Below are 17,579 nucleotides of genomic sequence, written 5' to 3' on the forward strand. Positions count from 1 at the left end.
GAAATTTTGTGCTTATTTCTGGACACCACAGTTTAAGAGAGATGCTGGCAATCTGGAATACCTCCTGAAGAGAAGTATGAGGATAGAGAAGGTTTTAAAATCGTATGACATGTAAGTATAAAGGACTAAAGCTGCCTAGCCTATAAAAGAACAGAATCTCTGGTTGTTTGAATACAATTGTTTTTGCTGTAATGTGAAAATGCATTCCTTTAAAAAATTGCATTTTAGTAAACTACACATTAAGAATAAGAGGCTTATGAGAAAAATATAGCAAGGCTAGACCTTACTTTACAGTTAGTCGCTTGTACAACTTTGTAACCGTAGCATTAACAAAAACCAAAGTAAATCCAATAAAACTCTAATGTACTTAAAATGACATGCTATATTCGTAATAAACAAAGAATTATTATACTAAATATAGGACTTTAAAAAAACTGAAGATAACTTAATGAAAGGGGCTACAAGGAAAGGTTGAAACTGCTGAGTTATGGGAAAGAGTAGAGGGACATCATCATTAGAAGTTATAGCGGAGAAGCAGGTTTTGGACAAAATGTAGTGATGCCAGAGAGGGAAAGCTCTGGCTTATTGTCTTGTGTTTCTTTTCCACAAAGATGGGGAGAAACCATGCGATAAATACTTAAATACAGAGTGTACAGCAAAACTGAGCCACATGAAAGGAATGGAGTGAATGGACACTGTGTGCCATACAAAAACCCTCCACAGCTTGTTAGTTCATCTGCATTAGTGTACTTTCATTCAGCTGCTGTTATTCAGTGGTCAAACTATTAACTAAACCATGGCAACTTCTGACTTATACTGACATACTTCCACTATTTATCAATCATGTGCGAACTAATCCATGTTACTAAAGCATTGTATGTAACAGAATACATTGTACGTAAAGAACTATCAAGATATATGGGGACAGGGTAGCAAAGCAGGTCAACTGATAGTGATTTGAGACACAGCTCCATTCTAAAATTATAATTTAGAAGATAAAAACACAAGTACACCATAAAAAAATAAAAGCAAAAGAAAACAATAAAAGAAAACTGAAAGGAGGAAGTTCACAGAAGCTGCCTGTGACTATTCTTCATTTTCAGTAGGGAAAAATACTACTGTCAGAATTACCATAAATTATATCTGAAAATTTGGGGCAAGTGAAAATTTGGGTTTTGAATTCTAGATGGGGGAAAAACAGGACAGAAGAAAAAGAAGTAGTAAACATAACTCTATCTTAATTTCAATGAAATGCTTACTTTCTTCCTAGACCACAATAAATTCAATACTTTGAAATATAAATTAATGACTAAATAAAATCAAAACCATTTCTATTCTGCATTTACTCCAAGCTCAGAAATGTATTAAGTACCATCATATTCATCATCTCATTGATATTCCCAACAACCCAATGTGTTGTGCTATAGCCTAATCACATTTTAACAGTTAGGGAAACTAACACTTGGAAGAAAATTTAGTAAACTGTATGCTGCTAACAGATTATTTAAAAATAAGAGAGAAGATGGAATAAAGGAAGGAAGAAAACAAGGAAGGAAAGGAAGAGGAGGGAAGAAAAGAGGGAGGGAGACTTCAACCAAGCTGAAGGTGCTAGTAAAATAAAAACAAAGAGACCATGGTATTAAAATCCACTTAAACTCACTGAACCAAATCCTTTTTCTCATCTTTCTATGATGCCCCAGGTGCCTTTGTGAAGAATTTCCCCCACCCTCCATCCCATAATTTAGAAAAGGGGCCAGCAAACAATTGTCTGCAGTCCAAAGCCAGTCCAATGTCTATTTTTTTAAATAAAGTTTTACTGGGTTTCAGACACAATCATTGATTTAGATATTGTCCGTAGCTACTTTCATGCTGTGACAGCAAAGTTAAGTAGTTGTGATGGAGACCACATGGCCTACAAGCCTAAAATTTTACTATCTTGTGATTAAGCCTCAAATGCAGATTTTGGCTCAATTTTAGCAATGATAAAGCAGACTTATTACTGGAATAAAAAGCACTCTACTTTTATGGCACGTTCTTCCAGGTACATATTCCTACTTTTATAAAGGTATGCCTACCCCTATTTGATTAGACAGAAACTATTTCCTTTCAGATAACATGAGGGTTTCCTGTGAATTCTTTATGGTCTTTCAAGCACCTGACAACTGTTTTGTTTAAAACCAGATTTCACAAGAGTGAGTTAAAGCAGTCTTTATTTCTAAAAGCTGCTTATTAAGTGTGACTTTATTGGATCCAAAAAATTCCCTAAACTAAAAGGTATCAAATTCTTTTTTTTTCTTTTTAACATCTTTATTGGAGTATAATTGCTTTACAATGGTGTGTTAGTTTCTGCTTTATAACAAAGTGAATCAGCTATACATATATATATATATCCCCATATCTCCTCCCTCTTGCGTCTCCCTCCAACCCTCCCTATCCCACCCCTCTAGGTGGTCACAAAGCACCGAGCTGATCTCCCTGTGCTAAGCAGCTGCTTCCCACTAGCTATCTATTTTACATTTGGTAGTGTATATATGTCCACGCCACTCTCTCACTTCATCCCAGCTTGCCCCTCCCACTCCCCGTGTCCTCAAGTCCATTCTCTTCGTCTGCGTCTTTATTCCTGTCCTGCCCTTAGGTTCTTCAGAACCATTTTTTTTAGATTCCATATATATGTGTTAGCATATGGTATTTGTTTTTCTCTTTCTGACTTAATTCACTCTGTATGACAGACTCTAGGTCCATCCACCTCACTACAAATAACTCAATTTTGCTTCTTTTTATGGCTGAGTAATATTGCATTGCATATATGTGCCACATCTTCTTTATCCATTCATCTGTCAATGGACACTTAGGTTGCTTCCATGTACTGGCTATTGTAAATAGTGCTGCTGCAGTGAACATTGTGGTACATGACTCTTTTTGAATTATGGTTTTCTCAGGGTATATGTCCAGTAGTGGGATTGCTGGGTCGTATGGTAGTTCTATTTTTAGTTTTTTAAGGAAATCTCCATACTGTTCTCTATAGTGGCTGTATCAATTTACATTCCCACCAACAGGGCAAGAGGGTTCCCTTTTCCCCACACCCTCTCCAGCATTTAGTGTTTGTATGATGGCCATTCTGACTGGTGTGAGGTGATACTTCATTGCAGTTTTGATTTGTATTTATCTAATGATTAGTGATGTTGAGCATCCTTTCATGCGTTTGTTGGCAATCTGTGTATCTTCTTTGGAGAAATGTCTATTTAGGTCTTCTGCCCATTTTTGGATTGGGTTGTTTGTTTTTTTGATACTGAGCTGTATGAGTTGCTTGTAAATTTTGGAGATTAATCCTTTGTCAGTTGCTTCATTTGCAAATATTTTCTCCCATGCTGAGGGTTGTCTTTTCGTCTTGTTTATGGTTTCCTTTGCTGTGCAAAAGCTTTTAAGTTTCATTAGGTCCCATTTGTTTATTTTTGTTTTTATTTCCCTTACTCTAGGAGGTGGGTCAAAAAGGTTCTTGCTGTGATTTATGTCATAGAGTGTTGCCTATGTTTTCCCCTAAGAATTTTATAGTGTCTGGCCTTACATTTAGGTCTTTAATCCATTTTGAGCTTATTTTTGTGTATGGTGTTAGGGAGTGTTCTAATTTCATTCTTTTACATGTAGCTGTCCAGTTTTTCCAGCACCACTTATTAAAGAGACTGTCTTTTCTCCATTGTATATTCTTGCCTCTAAAAGGTATCACATTCTGAAGCATCTTTTAATGTGTGGTTTAGAGAAAAAATTTTGTAATGAACAGTCTTTGAATTTATATTCAGTTATCAGGATCAGAGGGCTTTTTGATGTTTGCTACCTTATGCTTGCTGAGAAACAACTATAATCAATACATATCACTGTAACAAGCTTGCTATATTTTAAAAAAGAGAATATTTGGGGGAAGTTATCAGTTTCCTTCCTAGCAAATATGTAAAAATAAATGGGACTTTCAAACAATTCCAAATAATAAAGGACAATGCAAGAATTCATCAAAAAAAAAAAAATCCAGGGAGATTAATTAGCCTAATTGTCTTCTTCCAGCTGCACAGAATGCAAAATTCTTCCCTGTTCCTAAGGAAAGGTGAGGAGAGTGAGGAATTTTAAAACGGAAAATTTACTAAAACTCAATCTTTGATGACAAGTCACATTTTGTGACTGTCATACACACACATTTTAAACAGTCATGCTATTACCTATTTTCCCCTACTATATGAAAGAATGATAGCACCCCACTCTCACCACTTTTATTCAACATAGTATTGGAAGTCCTAGCCATAGCAATCAGACAAGAAAAAGAAAGAAAAGGAATCCAAGTTGGAAAGGAAGAAGTAAAACTGTCACTGTTTGCAGATGACACGATACTATACATAGAAAATCCTAAAGATGCCACCAAAAAACTACTAGAGCTCATCAATAAATTCAGTAAAGTTGCAGGATACAAAATTCATATACAGAAATCTGTTGCATCTCTATACATTAACAAAGAACTATTAGAAAGAGAAATTAAGGAAACAATCCCATTTGCAATCACACCCAAAAAAAAAAAAAAATAGCTAGGTATAAACTTACCTAAGGAAGTAAAAGACCTGTATTCAGAAAACTATAAGACACTGATGAAAGAAATTGAAGATGACACAACAGATGGAAAAATATAACGTGTTCACAGATTGGAAGAATTAATATTGTTAAAATGAGCACACAACACAAGGCAAGCTACAGATTCAATACAACCCCTATCAAAATATCAATGGCATTTTTTCACTGAAGTAGAAAAAAATAATTCTAAAATTCATATGGAAACACAAAAGACCTCTAATAGCCAAAAGAATTTTGAGAAAGAAGAACAAAGCTGAAGGTATCACATGCCCTGACTTCAGACTATGCCACAAAGCTACAGTAATCAAAACAGTATGGTACTGGAACAAAAACAGATGCATAGATCAATGGAACAGAATAGAGAGCCCAGAAATAAACCCACACACCTATGGTCAAATAATCTATGACAAAGGAGGCAAGAATATACAATGGAGAAAAGACCATCTCTTCAATAAGCGGTGCTGGGAAAACTGGACAGCTACATGTAAAAGAATGAAATATGAACATTTTCTCACACCATATACAAAAATAAGCTCAAAATGGATTAAAGACCTGAATGTAAGTTCTGAAACCATAAAACTCCTAGAAGAAAACATAGGCAGAACACTCTTTTACATAAATCACAGCAATATTTTTTCGATCTGTCTCCTAAGGCAGAGAAAACAAAAGGAAAAATAAACAAACAGGACCTAATTAAACTTAAAAGCTTTTGCACAGCAAAGGAAGTCATTGACAAAATGAAAAGGCAACCTACCAAATGGGAGAAAATATTTGCAAATGATATGACCAATAAGGGGTTACTATCCAAAATATATAAACAGCTCATACAACTCAATATCAAAAAAATAAACAACCCATACAAACAGCTCATACAGCGCAATATCTAAAAAACAAACAACCCAATCAAAAAGTGGGCAGAAGACCTAAATAGACATTTCTCCAAAGAAGACATACAGATGGCCAACAGGCACATGAAAAGATGTTCAATATTGCTAACTATTAGAGAAATAAATCAAAACTGCAGTGAGGTATCACCTCACACCAGTCAGAATGGCCATCATCAAAAAGTCTACAAATAATAAACGCTGGAGAGGGTGTGGAGAAAAAGGAACCTGCCTACACTGTTGGTGGGAATGTAAATTGGTGCAGCCACTATGGAGAACATTATGGAGGTTCCTTAAAAAATTAAAAGTAGAGTTACCATATGATTCAGCAATCCCACTGCTGGACATATATCTGGAAAAGATGAAAACTCTAATTTGAAATCACTCAGCCATAAAAAGGAAGGAAATAATGCCATCTGCAGCAACATGGATGGACCTAGAGATTATCATACTAAGTGAAGTAAGTCAGACAAAGACAAATATCATATGATATCACTTATATGTGGAATCTAAAAAAAAAATGATAAAAATGAACTTATTTACAAAAGAGATACAGACTCACAGACATAGAAAACAAACTTATGGTTACCAAAGGGGAATGGGGGGGGGCAGGAATAAACTAGGAGTTCAGGATTAACAGATACACACTACTATACATAAAATAAACAATAAGGACCTATTGTATAGTACAGGAAACTATATTCAGTATCTTGTAATAACCTACAATGGAAAAGAATCTGAAAAAGAATATATGTATGTATAACTGAATCACTTTGCTGTACATACAATATTGTAAATCAACTATACGTCAATGAAAAATTTTTTTTAAAAATAAAATAATAAATAAACCACCTGATTTAAAAATGGGCAGAAGAACTGAAATAAACATTTTCCAAAAAACAAAACAAAACAAAACATACCTATGGCCAACAGGCACATGAAAACATGTTCAACATCAATAATCATCAGAGAAATGCAAATCAAAACCACAATGAGATATCACCTCACACCTGTCAGCATGGCTATCATCAAAAAGGTCACAAACTGGGGGCTTCCCTGGTGGCGCAGTGGTTGAGAATCTGCCTGCTAATGCAGGGGACACAGGTTCGAGCCCTGGTCTGGGAAGATCCCACATGCCACAGAGCAGCTGGGCCCGTGAGCCACAACTACTGAGCCTGCGTGTCTGGAGCCTGTGCCCCGCAACGGGAGGGGCTGTGATAGTGAAAGGCCCGCGCACCGCGATGAAGAGTGGCCCCCGCTTGCCGCAACTAGAGAAAGCCCTCGCACGAACTGAAGACCCAACACAGCCAAAAATAAATAATAAATAAATAAATAAAGTAGCTATAAAATTTAAAAAAAAAAAAAAAGGTCACAAACAACAAATGTTGGCAAAGCTGCAGAGAAAAGGGAACCCTGGTACCCTGTTGGTGGGAATGTAAATTGGTGCAGCCACTGTGGAAAACAGTATGGAGGTGCCTCAAAAAACTAAAAATAGAACTACCACATGATCCAGCAATTCCACTCCTGGGTATTTACCCAAAGAAAACAAAAACACTAATTCAAAAAGATACATGCACCCCCATGTTCATAGCAGCACTGTTTATAATAGCCAAGATATGGAAGCAACCTAAATGTCCATCAACAGATGAATGGATAAATAAGATGTACTTGTATACAATGGAATATTACTCAGTCATAAAAAAGAATGAAATTTTGCCATTTGCAACAACATGGATGGAGCGTATTCTCTTCAGTTGAGAAGTTCAGGGGTGCACACCTGCGCCCAAGTAGGACAGACATGGGAAAGTCAGTCTATGCCTACCTGTAATTTATTTCCTGCTACGTGGACTATGGAAGCAGAGGATTTGTACCACATTTCCCATTTAATTTATACTAGTTTGTGCTGGAGTCCTATCACCCAGAAATAAAGAATCCTAATTAATACAGAAGTATTTTTTTTTTTACTGACTGAGTTTTTATGTAAATGATTTATCTAACCCTTTGACTTACCACAGCTAAGAATAAAACTCAGACACTAAAGTCAGGACTCATTTTCAGAATAAATTCATTCTATCCCATGTAACAACCATATACGTGGACTTCCGTGGTGGCACAGTGGTTAAGAATCTGCCCGCCAATGCAGGGGACACAGGTTCGAGCCCTGGTCCGGGAAGATCCCACATGCCGTGGAGCAACTAAGCCCGTGTGCCACAACTACTGAGCCTGCGCTCTAGAGCCCGTGAGCCACAACTAGTGAGCCCACGTGCCACAACTATTGAAGCCAGCACATCTAGAGCCCGTGCTCCACAACAAGAGAAGCCACCGAAACGAGAAGCCCATGCACCACAATGAAGAGCAGTCCCTGCTCATCACAACTAGAGAAAGCCCACACGCAGCAACGAAGACCCAACGCAGCCAAAAAAAAAAAAGAACCATATATGCTTGGAGTATAGTATAAGGCAAAATCATATCACTGAATATTTAATGGCTTTTTCATTCTAACATCAAAAAATTTCATTAGTGGATAAAACATGTACACTTGGAAATATAAACTTATGAGTGAATGATGGCTTCATCATAGGGTGATAAAATTTCACTGTAGCAAATTGGTAGGATATGTAGTCAAACTCCATGATATGTCAATATTTAAAAGTTCTACTTTACCTTTCATTTCTTTGAGATGGTGAGGCAAAACTACATTGATGCTGTGAAGAGTATCCTAACCCTAGGAATTTGAGGAATTTACTTTTGGACTTAGACTATCAGACAGCAGGCAGGTAATTAGATTAGGAGCATCCAAATGCAGATAACATGTAGAACAGTTCCTAATGCAAACTTAGTTTTAAGCATATAGCCAAATGTCCCAAGATTATGATACAACTTTAGGAACTTAGATCTTAAAACCCTCAACAGGTATTCTGGATTACTTTTGGTATGCAGGTAGGTATTTTTTTGCCCTTGTTTTGTGTTATACAAGAGTTTCTCTTTTTTTATCCTTGTTGTTTTTATTCCTCTCTGCAGGAACTAAAGATCCAGAAAGACATTAGTGCTGCAAGGTAGGCATTTAATCTGTAGTAGAAAAATCACTTCATTGTACTTTGGGAAGGGAAAAATGCTTTCCAATTCTGCCAAAGAGGTTCCCAATTCTGCCAAATAGGTTCCACCTTTTTCCTATCTGACTGGCAAGGAAAGTTAGGGCAAAACAATATAAAGTTAGAAGTCTTAGAATAGAAAACATGGAAATTTGGTTTTGAAGAGGAAAAAATATATAGATTATGATCCAAGAAGTATGTTTTTTCCTCTGACCTTCAAGAACATGAGCAGAGACAACACTAAGTTCAAACAAACAGGACAACCATTCAAACTGATAAGGCCCAACAGATCAAAACACAGGAACTATAACTGTAAATTATGGATTAAAGTGATTATATGAATAATATACTCTCATATACTACTGAATTTTGTTTTAAATGAGCAGAAATAGAGTTTTAACTGGACATATAGAGGTCAATGAGTCTGTGATTTAAGAGTTTCCAAAGAGACTGCTTGCTATTCTAATAGAGCAAAGTAACTGCTAAAACCAAATTAATTATGCTTGGTAATCACAGGTCACAACTCTTGGATACACAGTGGGAAAACAGTCAACTAGAAACTAAAAATGAAAGTTTAATGAGGCACAAAAATCCCATGTTTTACTTAGGGGAAAAGAAACTAATAAGTCCCTTGGGTAGAATGTTTAAAAAAAAAAAGTGTTCCCTAATCTTTCCTATGGTCTATAGTTTATATACCAGACTATACTGTATTTCCAGGCATTATCAAGATTAAGATCTAATGTTATTTATGACTACTATAATATGCAGGAACACTTGCACAAGGATTTTGTCTTCTCGCTACACTGTAATAAATACCATTAACCCTCTGAACAACATCAAATTTGGAAGGCAGAAATTTTTCTTACATTAGAGCAAAGCTATATCACCATGGGCTGAAGATGGCTGAGGAGATACCTTAAATTACGACCCAAATCTACATCTATGATAAACTTAGGCCTTTGTCTTAAGGCTTCCTGTCCAGAACTTGCTGGTTCCCTGGTCCATTTAGGTTTTTTTCACACTAACCACAGCCTAGTGTGGATCTGGATTTCCTCTACAAAGCATTTTGCAGACCCCTTCCCAAAGTAGCTGCTCCCAAGCCACAAGTTGCTTGCATCGTATTTTAAAGAATGCCATATACACCGGCCTAACTCAATTCTAGGTCTCTCCAGGACAGTCCAACTTTCAAGGTGCCCGGGATCAACTGCGACATAAATAAAGAAAATGAAACATCCTTTAGCACAGCATAGTTAATATGCAATCCTACTTAAAGACAGAATGCATATTAAGATAATTTCTAAGAGAGCCTTTCATCCCCAAAAGATTATTAACCAAAGGCAGTTTTTTTTCCAATGTTTAATTTGCTTTTACTAATTTTGTCTGATAAGGAAAATCCATTTTGAAATGATTTTTAGGGCCACTATTTTAGCTTTTAGGTAACAGTAACTCCGTGGATCTTCATGTAATATATTTTTTAATAGAATTCATCATCTGAACAAAATGCTGGCAAACCATGCAAATACTCGGAGTTAAATAATGACTTAAAAAGCTCATTTACATTCTCATACTGATAATCATACACTTTTACCTTGAGCAGGTATGTGGGAATATTGCTGAAATCCACCGGCAACTTCAAAAGGAAACGAGCTGAAAATTCACCAGTCTGCAGGGAACAAAAAGGTTTAATAATAAGATTAAAATAAAAAATAGATTGTGAAGTGACAATTACAGCCAAGGCCACAAGTTCAACCTGTTTGAACTGCAGGTATCTTCAATTTGGGTTTCCTAACATCAAGCAAGAAAAGAAGGTTGAAAAAGTAGGGGAGGATCAAAAAGCACTATTAAATTATTAGTTACTAAAAAGCACAATTAGAATTTTTAAATCTGCATTTTAAATGTGCAATAGAATTATAATGCAGTAGTTTTACCTTTTTGTTTTTTAAAAGGATGAAAAGAATACATGAATGTGTGATTTTTTTTTAATCCAAAAATAGGCACAGACCTGCCCATTCGATTCATCTGACTTTACTAAAGCATTCAGACCACTTCACTAATATTTATAACCCATAAGCTAATGACATAAATCACCATCCTTTATAGTATGTCTGGAAGTAAAAACAAAGGTCAAACTTCGACCCACGCATATAAAGCAGTACATCAGTGGGTACCCCAAATAAGACTCTAATCACTTGAAAATCTGTTAATATCATTATCATCAACTAAAATTTTTCAGTAATTCTTTCCATGAACTAGTCTCTATAGGAAAGATGTGCAGAGGTTTGGTGATTTAAAACATTAACTAAGCTTAAATAATAGCTTCTATTTTTTTCTAAAAGTGAAAACTCATGCAAAAGAAAAAAGTTTCCCTCTCAATTTATGATGATGGGAAATCATAATAATATTTTTTCTTTTTTATGATGGGAAAGGCTAAGGAATCACATTTTTTAAGAAAACTCTGGCATAGTCTAGAGGAGGGGTTTTTCCAACTGGGCTATGCAGACACCTAGGGCTTCTAAGAAACCTCTGCAAAGGCAACAAAGAGGGGTGCTGAGCTGGTGGGGTCCTGGGTCTTCCAGTCTCTCTGGCAGCAAGCCTGCAGTGCAGCTTGGGACTTTGACATCTTGGGTTTCATTATGAAATTCTGTTTGAATAAAGAACTCTGGGGATGATCTAGAGCTACTCTAAAGAGTGGGTCTCCACCTTTTTCATATTATGACCACTAGACAGCTCCCTGAATCTCCACTGTCTACCCCCCCTTAAAAAAATGAGCGCCCTAAACTCCCTAGCACATCTTTAAACATAGCAGGCATTTACAAATATTTTTTATGGATGGGTGGATGAACGCACATAAGGAGGCATGCACACCTCTTACAGAAGATTCCACAAGAGCCACCACTCCTTTCTACAAACACCCAAGCAACTGGCTTCAAGGTCCTGGCCCTAATTTTAAAACTCTGACCTAAAACCTTGAAAATGCAAACAGAAATATAAACCTTAAGCTCAAAAGATAAAAATGGTAACTACAATCTGCATAGTTGTGTGCTGTTTTACTGCTTACAACATCTTTTAACTTACATCAACCTCTGGCTAAGGACAGATCACGTCTTCATCACCACAAGCCTAACCCCATGACAGAAAAGGCAGAAAAGAGAAAACCAAATGGACAGAATCAAAGCTGAGGTCCCAGAAGTCACTGTGTCACCAGGAATGCCAACGGTGAGAAACAGCGACACTCCTTAGAGCTGAGCAGCTGTGCTCTTCCTTTGATACTTATTCCTCATTTCAGTAAATGGTAATTCCATTCTTTCAGTCTCTCAGACCAGAAACCTCAGAATCATTCTTGACACAGTATGGAACCCCAATCGTGCAGGCTACTTGCAACTCAACACTTGAGAGAATAGTTAAGAGCTACTTAAGGATCTATAAAGAGCTTGTCATTGTGGATGGGAGGAGAAGGTTTGTGAAAGATTCTAATAAAATTCTTACCTTCTGTTATAGTCCAAAATTGCTAGAAAGATGTGGTTTTAGTGTACTGTTAAGCTCCTAGAGGACTAACATATCCTGTGAAGTGTGATTCTTTGGCCCTAAGTACAAGAAGTCATACTTTGAAAGGGTTAAGTATAGGAGCAAGAGTTATATGGGAACTTATAAGAGGAGCATCTAGCTCAGTAGGAGTTTGGGAAGAAGAAGAGAAAAGTCTTCCTTTAGTGCTGCATACAATACTATAGAGGGAGGAACACACACAAAAGAATACATGTTCCCAACAGTTGTCCCCATTCTTTCTCCTATATTCTCTATTTTTTCCTGTTTACCCACTCACTCCCATCAGCATGCAAACATCATTAAAAAAGGTCTTTCTTGACTTCATATCCCTCTTCAGGTCCCATCTCATTTCTCTGTTCTACTTTACAAAATAATCTCCTGTAAAGAATTAGTCTATATTCGAGGTCTACATTTCCTCTTTTATTATCCTCTCCAGAACCCTCTCCCAGTCAGCCTTTCCTCCACACCTCTCTACAAAAACAGCTCAAGGTCACCAATGACCACACCATTGCCAAATCCAATGGTCATTTCTCAGTCCTCATCTTATTACTGTTCATTCAGCAGCATTACAACATAGCTGATCACTTTTTTCCTGGAACATTCTTTACTTGACTTCCAGGATCCCAGTCTCTCTTGGCTCTTCTCTGCTTCTCCACTGGCCCTCCCTCTGGTCTCCCCAGCCTCTAAACACTGAAGTGTACCAACGCTTAACCCCAAGACCTCTTTTCTTTATCTACACTCCCCCAGGTGAGCTCATCCAGGCTCTTGACTTTAAATACCATTTATATGCTGATGATTCCCAACTATTTTATCTCCATCCCAGACCTCTTCCTAATTCGAGTTTCATTATCCAACTACCACGATGAAAACAAAAAATCCTGATTTTGTGCTTTTCCTTTGATATTTATTCCTCATTTCAGTGAATGGCAATTTCATTCTTTCTGTCTCTCAGGCCAAAAACTTCAGCATCATCCTTGATTCCTATCTTTCTCTTGCTTCCACATTCCAAATGGCAGCAAATCCTACTGACTCCACTGTCAATTTATATCCTCAGTCCAGCCACCTCTCACCACCTCCACAACCACCTGATCTGAGCCATTATTATCTCCAGCCTGGTGGACTGCAACTACCCCTAACTGCTTCTGCCCTCGCTCACTTGCAGTCGATTCCCATCACCACAGGCAGAGAGATCTTTTCAACACACTCATCAGATTATGTCCCTCCTTGGCTCAAGAGTCTCAAACGGTAGGGATTTAGCTCCTTCACAGAGGAGTCTGACAAGGTAACAATTGAGCAAAGATGTGAAAAATACACAAAAAATGTGTTTTTTTGAAAACAACAACAAAAGGAGTGAAATGTGAGACTTAAAAAATTAAAACAACTCTTGTACATATAAGGTAATCGGAAAGATAATTACATATTTAGCACTTGGACTCATTTGAACTGCTAGTTATTTTAGTTCATGTACTGCACTGTAGCTCTTTTGCCCTATTTTAGTTTGTACAATGTATTTTTATTCTACTGGCTATTTTAGACCAACATTCTTTTAAAAATGCTCAGACGATCCCTACTTTATCCCTTCTCAAAATGTTGATCCTAGAACTAATATAAATTTATGTTTATTGGCAAAAGACTGATTTATACAGCTAAATTTATAATAAAAGAAATGCTGATCTCAGGACTAATATTAATTTGTGTTTATCAGCAATGGGCTGATTTACACAACTAAATTCAAAATAAAAGAAACTTAAGAGTGTGAAAAGAATTTGGTCTACTGGAAACCATAAAAAGTGCTTTATGGTCTCCAACTTTCAAACCTACTATACAGTCTTTATTTTGCCTTTGAGAGAATAAACAAAACTTAGTACTTGTTTCTAACAGCGTTGGAAATGTTGGAGACTAACGTTCTAGAATTCAGTCTTCAGTTCTGCCACTGATTTTCCTTGTGACCTATAAGCTAATCTTTTTTTGTGAAACTGAGTAAGTGGTGATTTAAAACATGTCTTAATGTAAAATTTGAGCCATAAACATTATATGAGGAGCAAAACACAAGTGAAAAATCCTCCTGGAGTTCTACCTCAGACAGTGACTCTTCCTGTGTTTTTATATTTGAAGTTCCAACAGTTATTCAAGCAATTTACTGCCACTCTGTTGCAACGTCAAAGATTGCTTCCATAGCAATCTTTCCTGTAAGCCGAAAATGAGACATTTAGATGCAGCCAAGTCAACATAATCATTTGATTTTCTTTTTGTCAATCCTTGGTCAAATCTTCTCTTGGATAGACGTAGAAGATTATCTGACCTATGACTGTTAAAATGTCAGCTGTTCTGCCAACTGCCTTAATGGCAATTTCCCCAGCATTAGCAATAAATATGTGCATCCTTCCTTTTTTCAAGTTATAGTACCTTGGCAAGTAACTTAAACTAACAACATGGAGTTTTGGCAATTTATTAAGTCTAAGCTTTTCTTCTGGTAATAGCAGCTGTGTCATAGTTCTCTTTTCCTTTCAGAAGTGACAGGTAGACATCTTGTGCAGAATGGATTCCAAACCCAGGTTGCTCTGCAAAGGGAAATTTTATTTCTTTTTTTAGAGACTGTTCGCTGTCAACAAACAAGCTGTCATCTGAAATTGACTGCTCTTACTGCTTAGGTAGCTAAAAGCTAAGAAATACTCAACAGTGCCTATAACTTTAGCTGGTGACAGCCTGGTAAGGATGATTCTTTAAATAGACTCTGACAACCAATAGCCTAAATCTGGAGGTTGTTCCTTGTTAAATGCATAATTATCTACCACATGTGAGAAGGAAAGCCAAAGTTAGTCTGATTAGAACATCTCACACTTCACAAAAATATTTTCTAAGATATATCATTTAATTATTCTCAAACCCTGTTCAGCAGATATAACTCATTTATACCTATTTTAGAAATGAGAAAACTGAGGCTTAGTCAAGAAACCTGCCTGCAGTCATTGAGAGAGTAATAAAGAGTCAGAACTCAACCTTAAGACTTAAAATTTATTCATCCATTCATTACTGTACAGAGCCTAAAATCTGCCAGGCCCTATACGAGGCACTGCAAATATAGTAAGTAAAAGAGACAAGATCCCTGCCCTCCTGGAGCTTATGGTCTAGTGAGTGAGTCAGACATTAATCCAAAATAATACTCCTATAAATTACAACCTGTGAAAAATACTATCCATGAAAGGGCAGAGTGCTCTGAGAGCATTTTCTGGAAGACCTGGCCTGTTCAGGCTTTGGGGCTCATTACTTGAGGGAACTTTAAAAAGCTGAGTCAAAAGACCATGTGGAAAAATAAACAATCAATACCAGCCATGAGAGGAGGCTAGTTATGCCAGATAACAAAGCATCATATAAACACACAGTAATTACAGCAGCATAGTACTGGTGTTAAATCAACAGACAGACTAATGGAACAGGAAGTAAGTCCAGAAATAAGCCCAAAAAGATTTAGTGCGTGACTGATAGTGTGGGACAACTGGAGCCATAAAGGAATAAATAAAACTTAGATCCATATTTCACATCATATATAAGGAAAAAGTCCAAGTGGATTAAGAATTTCAGTGTAAAAACTGAAACTGTAAAGAAGCAAACATTGACGAATGTCTTTATAAAATCTTGCAGCGGAGAATGACTTTCTAATTCAGAAGCCACAAAGGAAAAGATAGATAAACTTGACTACCTGAACATAAAAATTTTCTGGATGGAAAAAAACACCATCAGCAATGTTAAAAGACAACTGGCAAACTGAGGAAAGTATATTTTCAACTCCACCACAACGAGCTAATGCTCTTAATGAAAAAGAGATTTAAAACCCAAGAGAATAACAGGAAAGGATAAACAGAAAAGAAATACAAATGACTCTTAAACATATGAAAATATTCTAAACCTCATTCATATCAAAAAATATACAAATTAAAACTAAATTGAACATCATTTTCCACCAAACAAATTGGCAGAAATCTATCAGCACTTTAAAGATATCACTGTACTGTCTTCTCACCTCCACTGTTTTTGATGAACAGTTAGTGGTGACACAAATAATTTTCACCTACATATAAAGTGTTATTTTCTGTGGTCACTTAAATTTTTCTCTTTATGTTTGGTTTTCAGTATTTTGACTATGATGTGCCTTGTTTTTTCCTTGCATTTGTCTTGGTTGGGGTTTGTTGAGATTCTTCAATCTGTAAATGTATGTCTTCCACCGTATTTGGAAATATCTGGGCATTATTTAATCAAATATTTTCCTGCTTTCTTTCACGCATATTAAACATTTGGATTTTGTCCCATAAGCTCTGCTTTCCCTTCTAAGTATCAACCCCCATCTAGTATCTGCTGCTTTTGATCACTCTCCAGCGCCTTGAGGCACATGGCTTTATATCTGAGGATGGGTTAGTCTAATAGGAGCTACCCAGCCATTATGCAAAGAGGAACCTGACAGAAACCTGCAAATAAGTTTGATTTATGATTGGCACTGCTGTGGAGAAACAACCACTCTCATATATTGCTGCTGGGTTAATAAATTGGTATAAACATTATGAGGGCATTCTGGTGATAAAATTATAAACACACATAATCTTTGATCCAGCAATTCCACTTCTAGTTATTTATCTTACAGACATACTGGAACACATGCAAAGTGACATGTACAAGATTATTTATTCCAGTCTTATTTGTAACAGCGAAAGATTCAAAACAACTTTAATGCCCAACAATAGAATTCAGATTAAATAAATTATGGTTCAATTATTCACTGTAATAATACACAATTATTTTTTTAAAGGAACACTTATATGGAAAAAAATCTCTGAGCTATATTAAGTCAAAAGTAAAGTGCAAAACAGAGTATATATGTTACCATTTGCATAAAAAGTATGTACTATATGTTACCATTTGCTTATATGTGCATAAAGAAACTCTGAAAAACTACAATAGGTAAAAGCTACACCAGTGCTTATTTGGGGTGGGAGAAGCAAAGGAAGGTGGTTTGATTTGGGTGGACACAAGACAATGATGGGAGGGAGACTTTTTACTATATATCTTTTAATACATTTTGATTTTTGAACACTATGAACATATTACCCACTCAAAGAAATTTTAAGGGATTTGAAAAGTAAAATTAAAAGTGTGTATGATGAGATGCTCATAATTCATGCACTCATTCATTTATTCAACAAACATTTATTGAGCACCTACCATGCCAAGTCCCAGGCTGGGTAATGGAGATCTTAAGACCAACAAAATACAGTCTGTTTATCTTGACTAGACAAACAAAATATTACAGTGTGATGCTTGGAGAGAGATATTTACAGGATGTGGCGGTAACTAAGTTAAGACTCTTAGTTTCAGGTGACAGAATTCTAATTCAAACTAACTTGAGCAAATAAAAGAGAATTTATTTAAAAGATATGCGGTATCTCAGGGAATCTAA

At 36.3% G+C, this 17,579-nt stretch overlaps 1 protein-coding gene across 4 annotated transcripts in view; it reads right to left on the bottom strand.

Annotated features, from left to right (window-relative positions):
- The window catches only part of BABAM2 (BRISC and BRCA1 A complex member 2), a 450,608-nt gene that overhangs the window by 285,603 nt on the left and 147,426 nt on the right, over positions 1-17,579 (bottom strand). For all 4 annotated transcript variants that reach the window (XM_082357625.1, XM_082357623.1, XM_082357624.1 and 1 more), the window contains exon 6: positions 10,176-10,250. In XM_082357625.1, coding sequence (XP_082213751.1) covers positions 10,176-10,250 — 75 coding nt within the window. The remainder of the gene's footprint in view (positions 1-10,175; positions 10,251-17,579) is intronic.

Source organism: Balaenoptera borealis (assembly GCF_965194805.1).
Source record: "Balaenoptera borealis genome assembly, chromosome: 15".
NCBI lineage: Eukaryota > Metazoa > Chordata > Mammalia > Artiodactyla > Balaenopteridae > Balaenoptera > Balaenoptera borealis.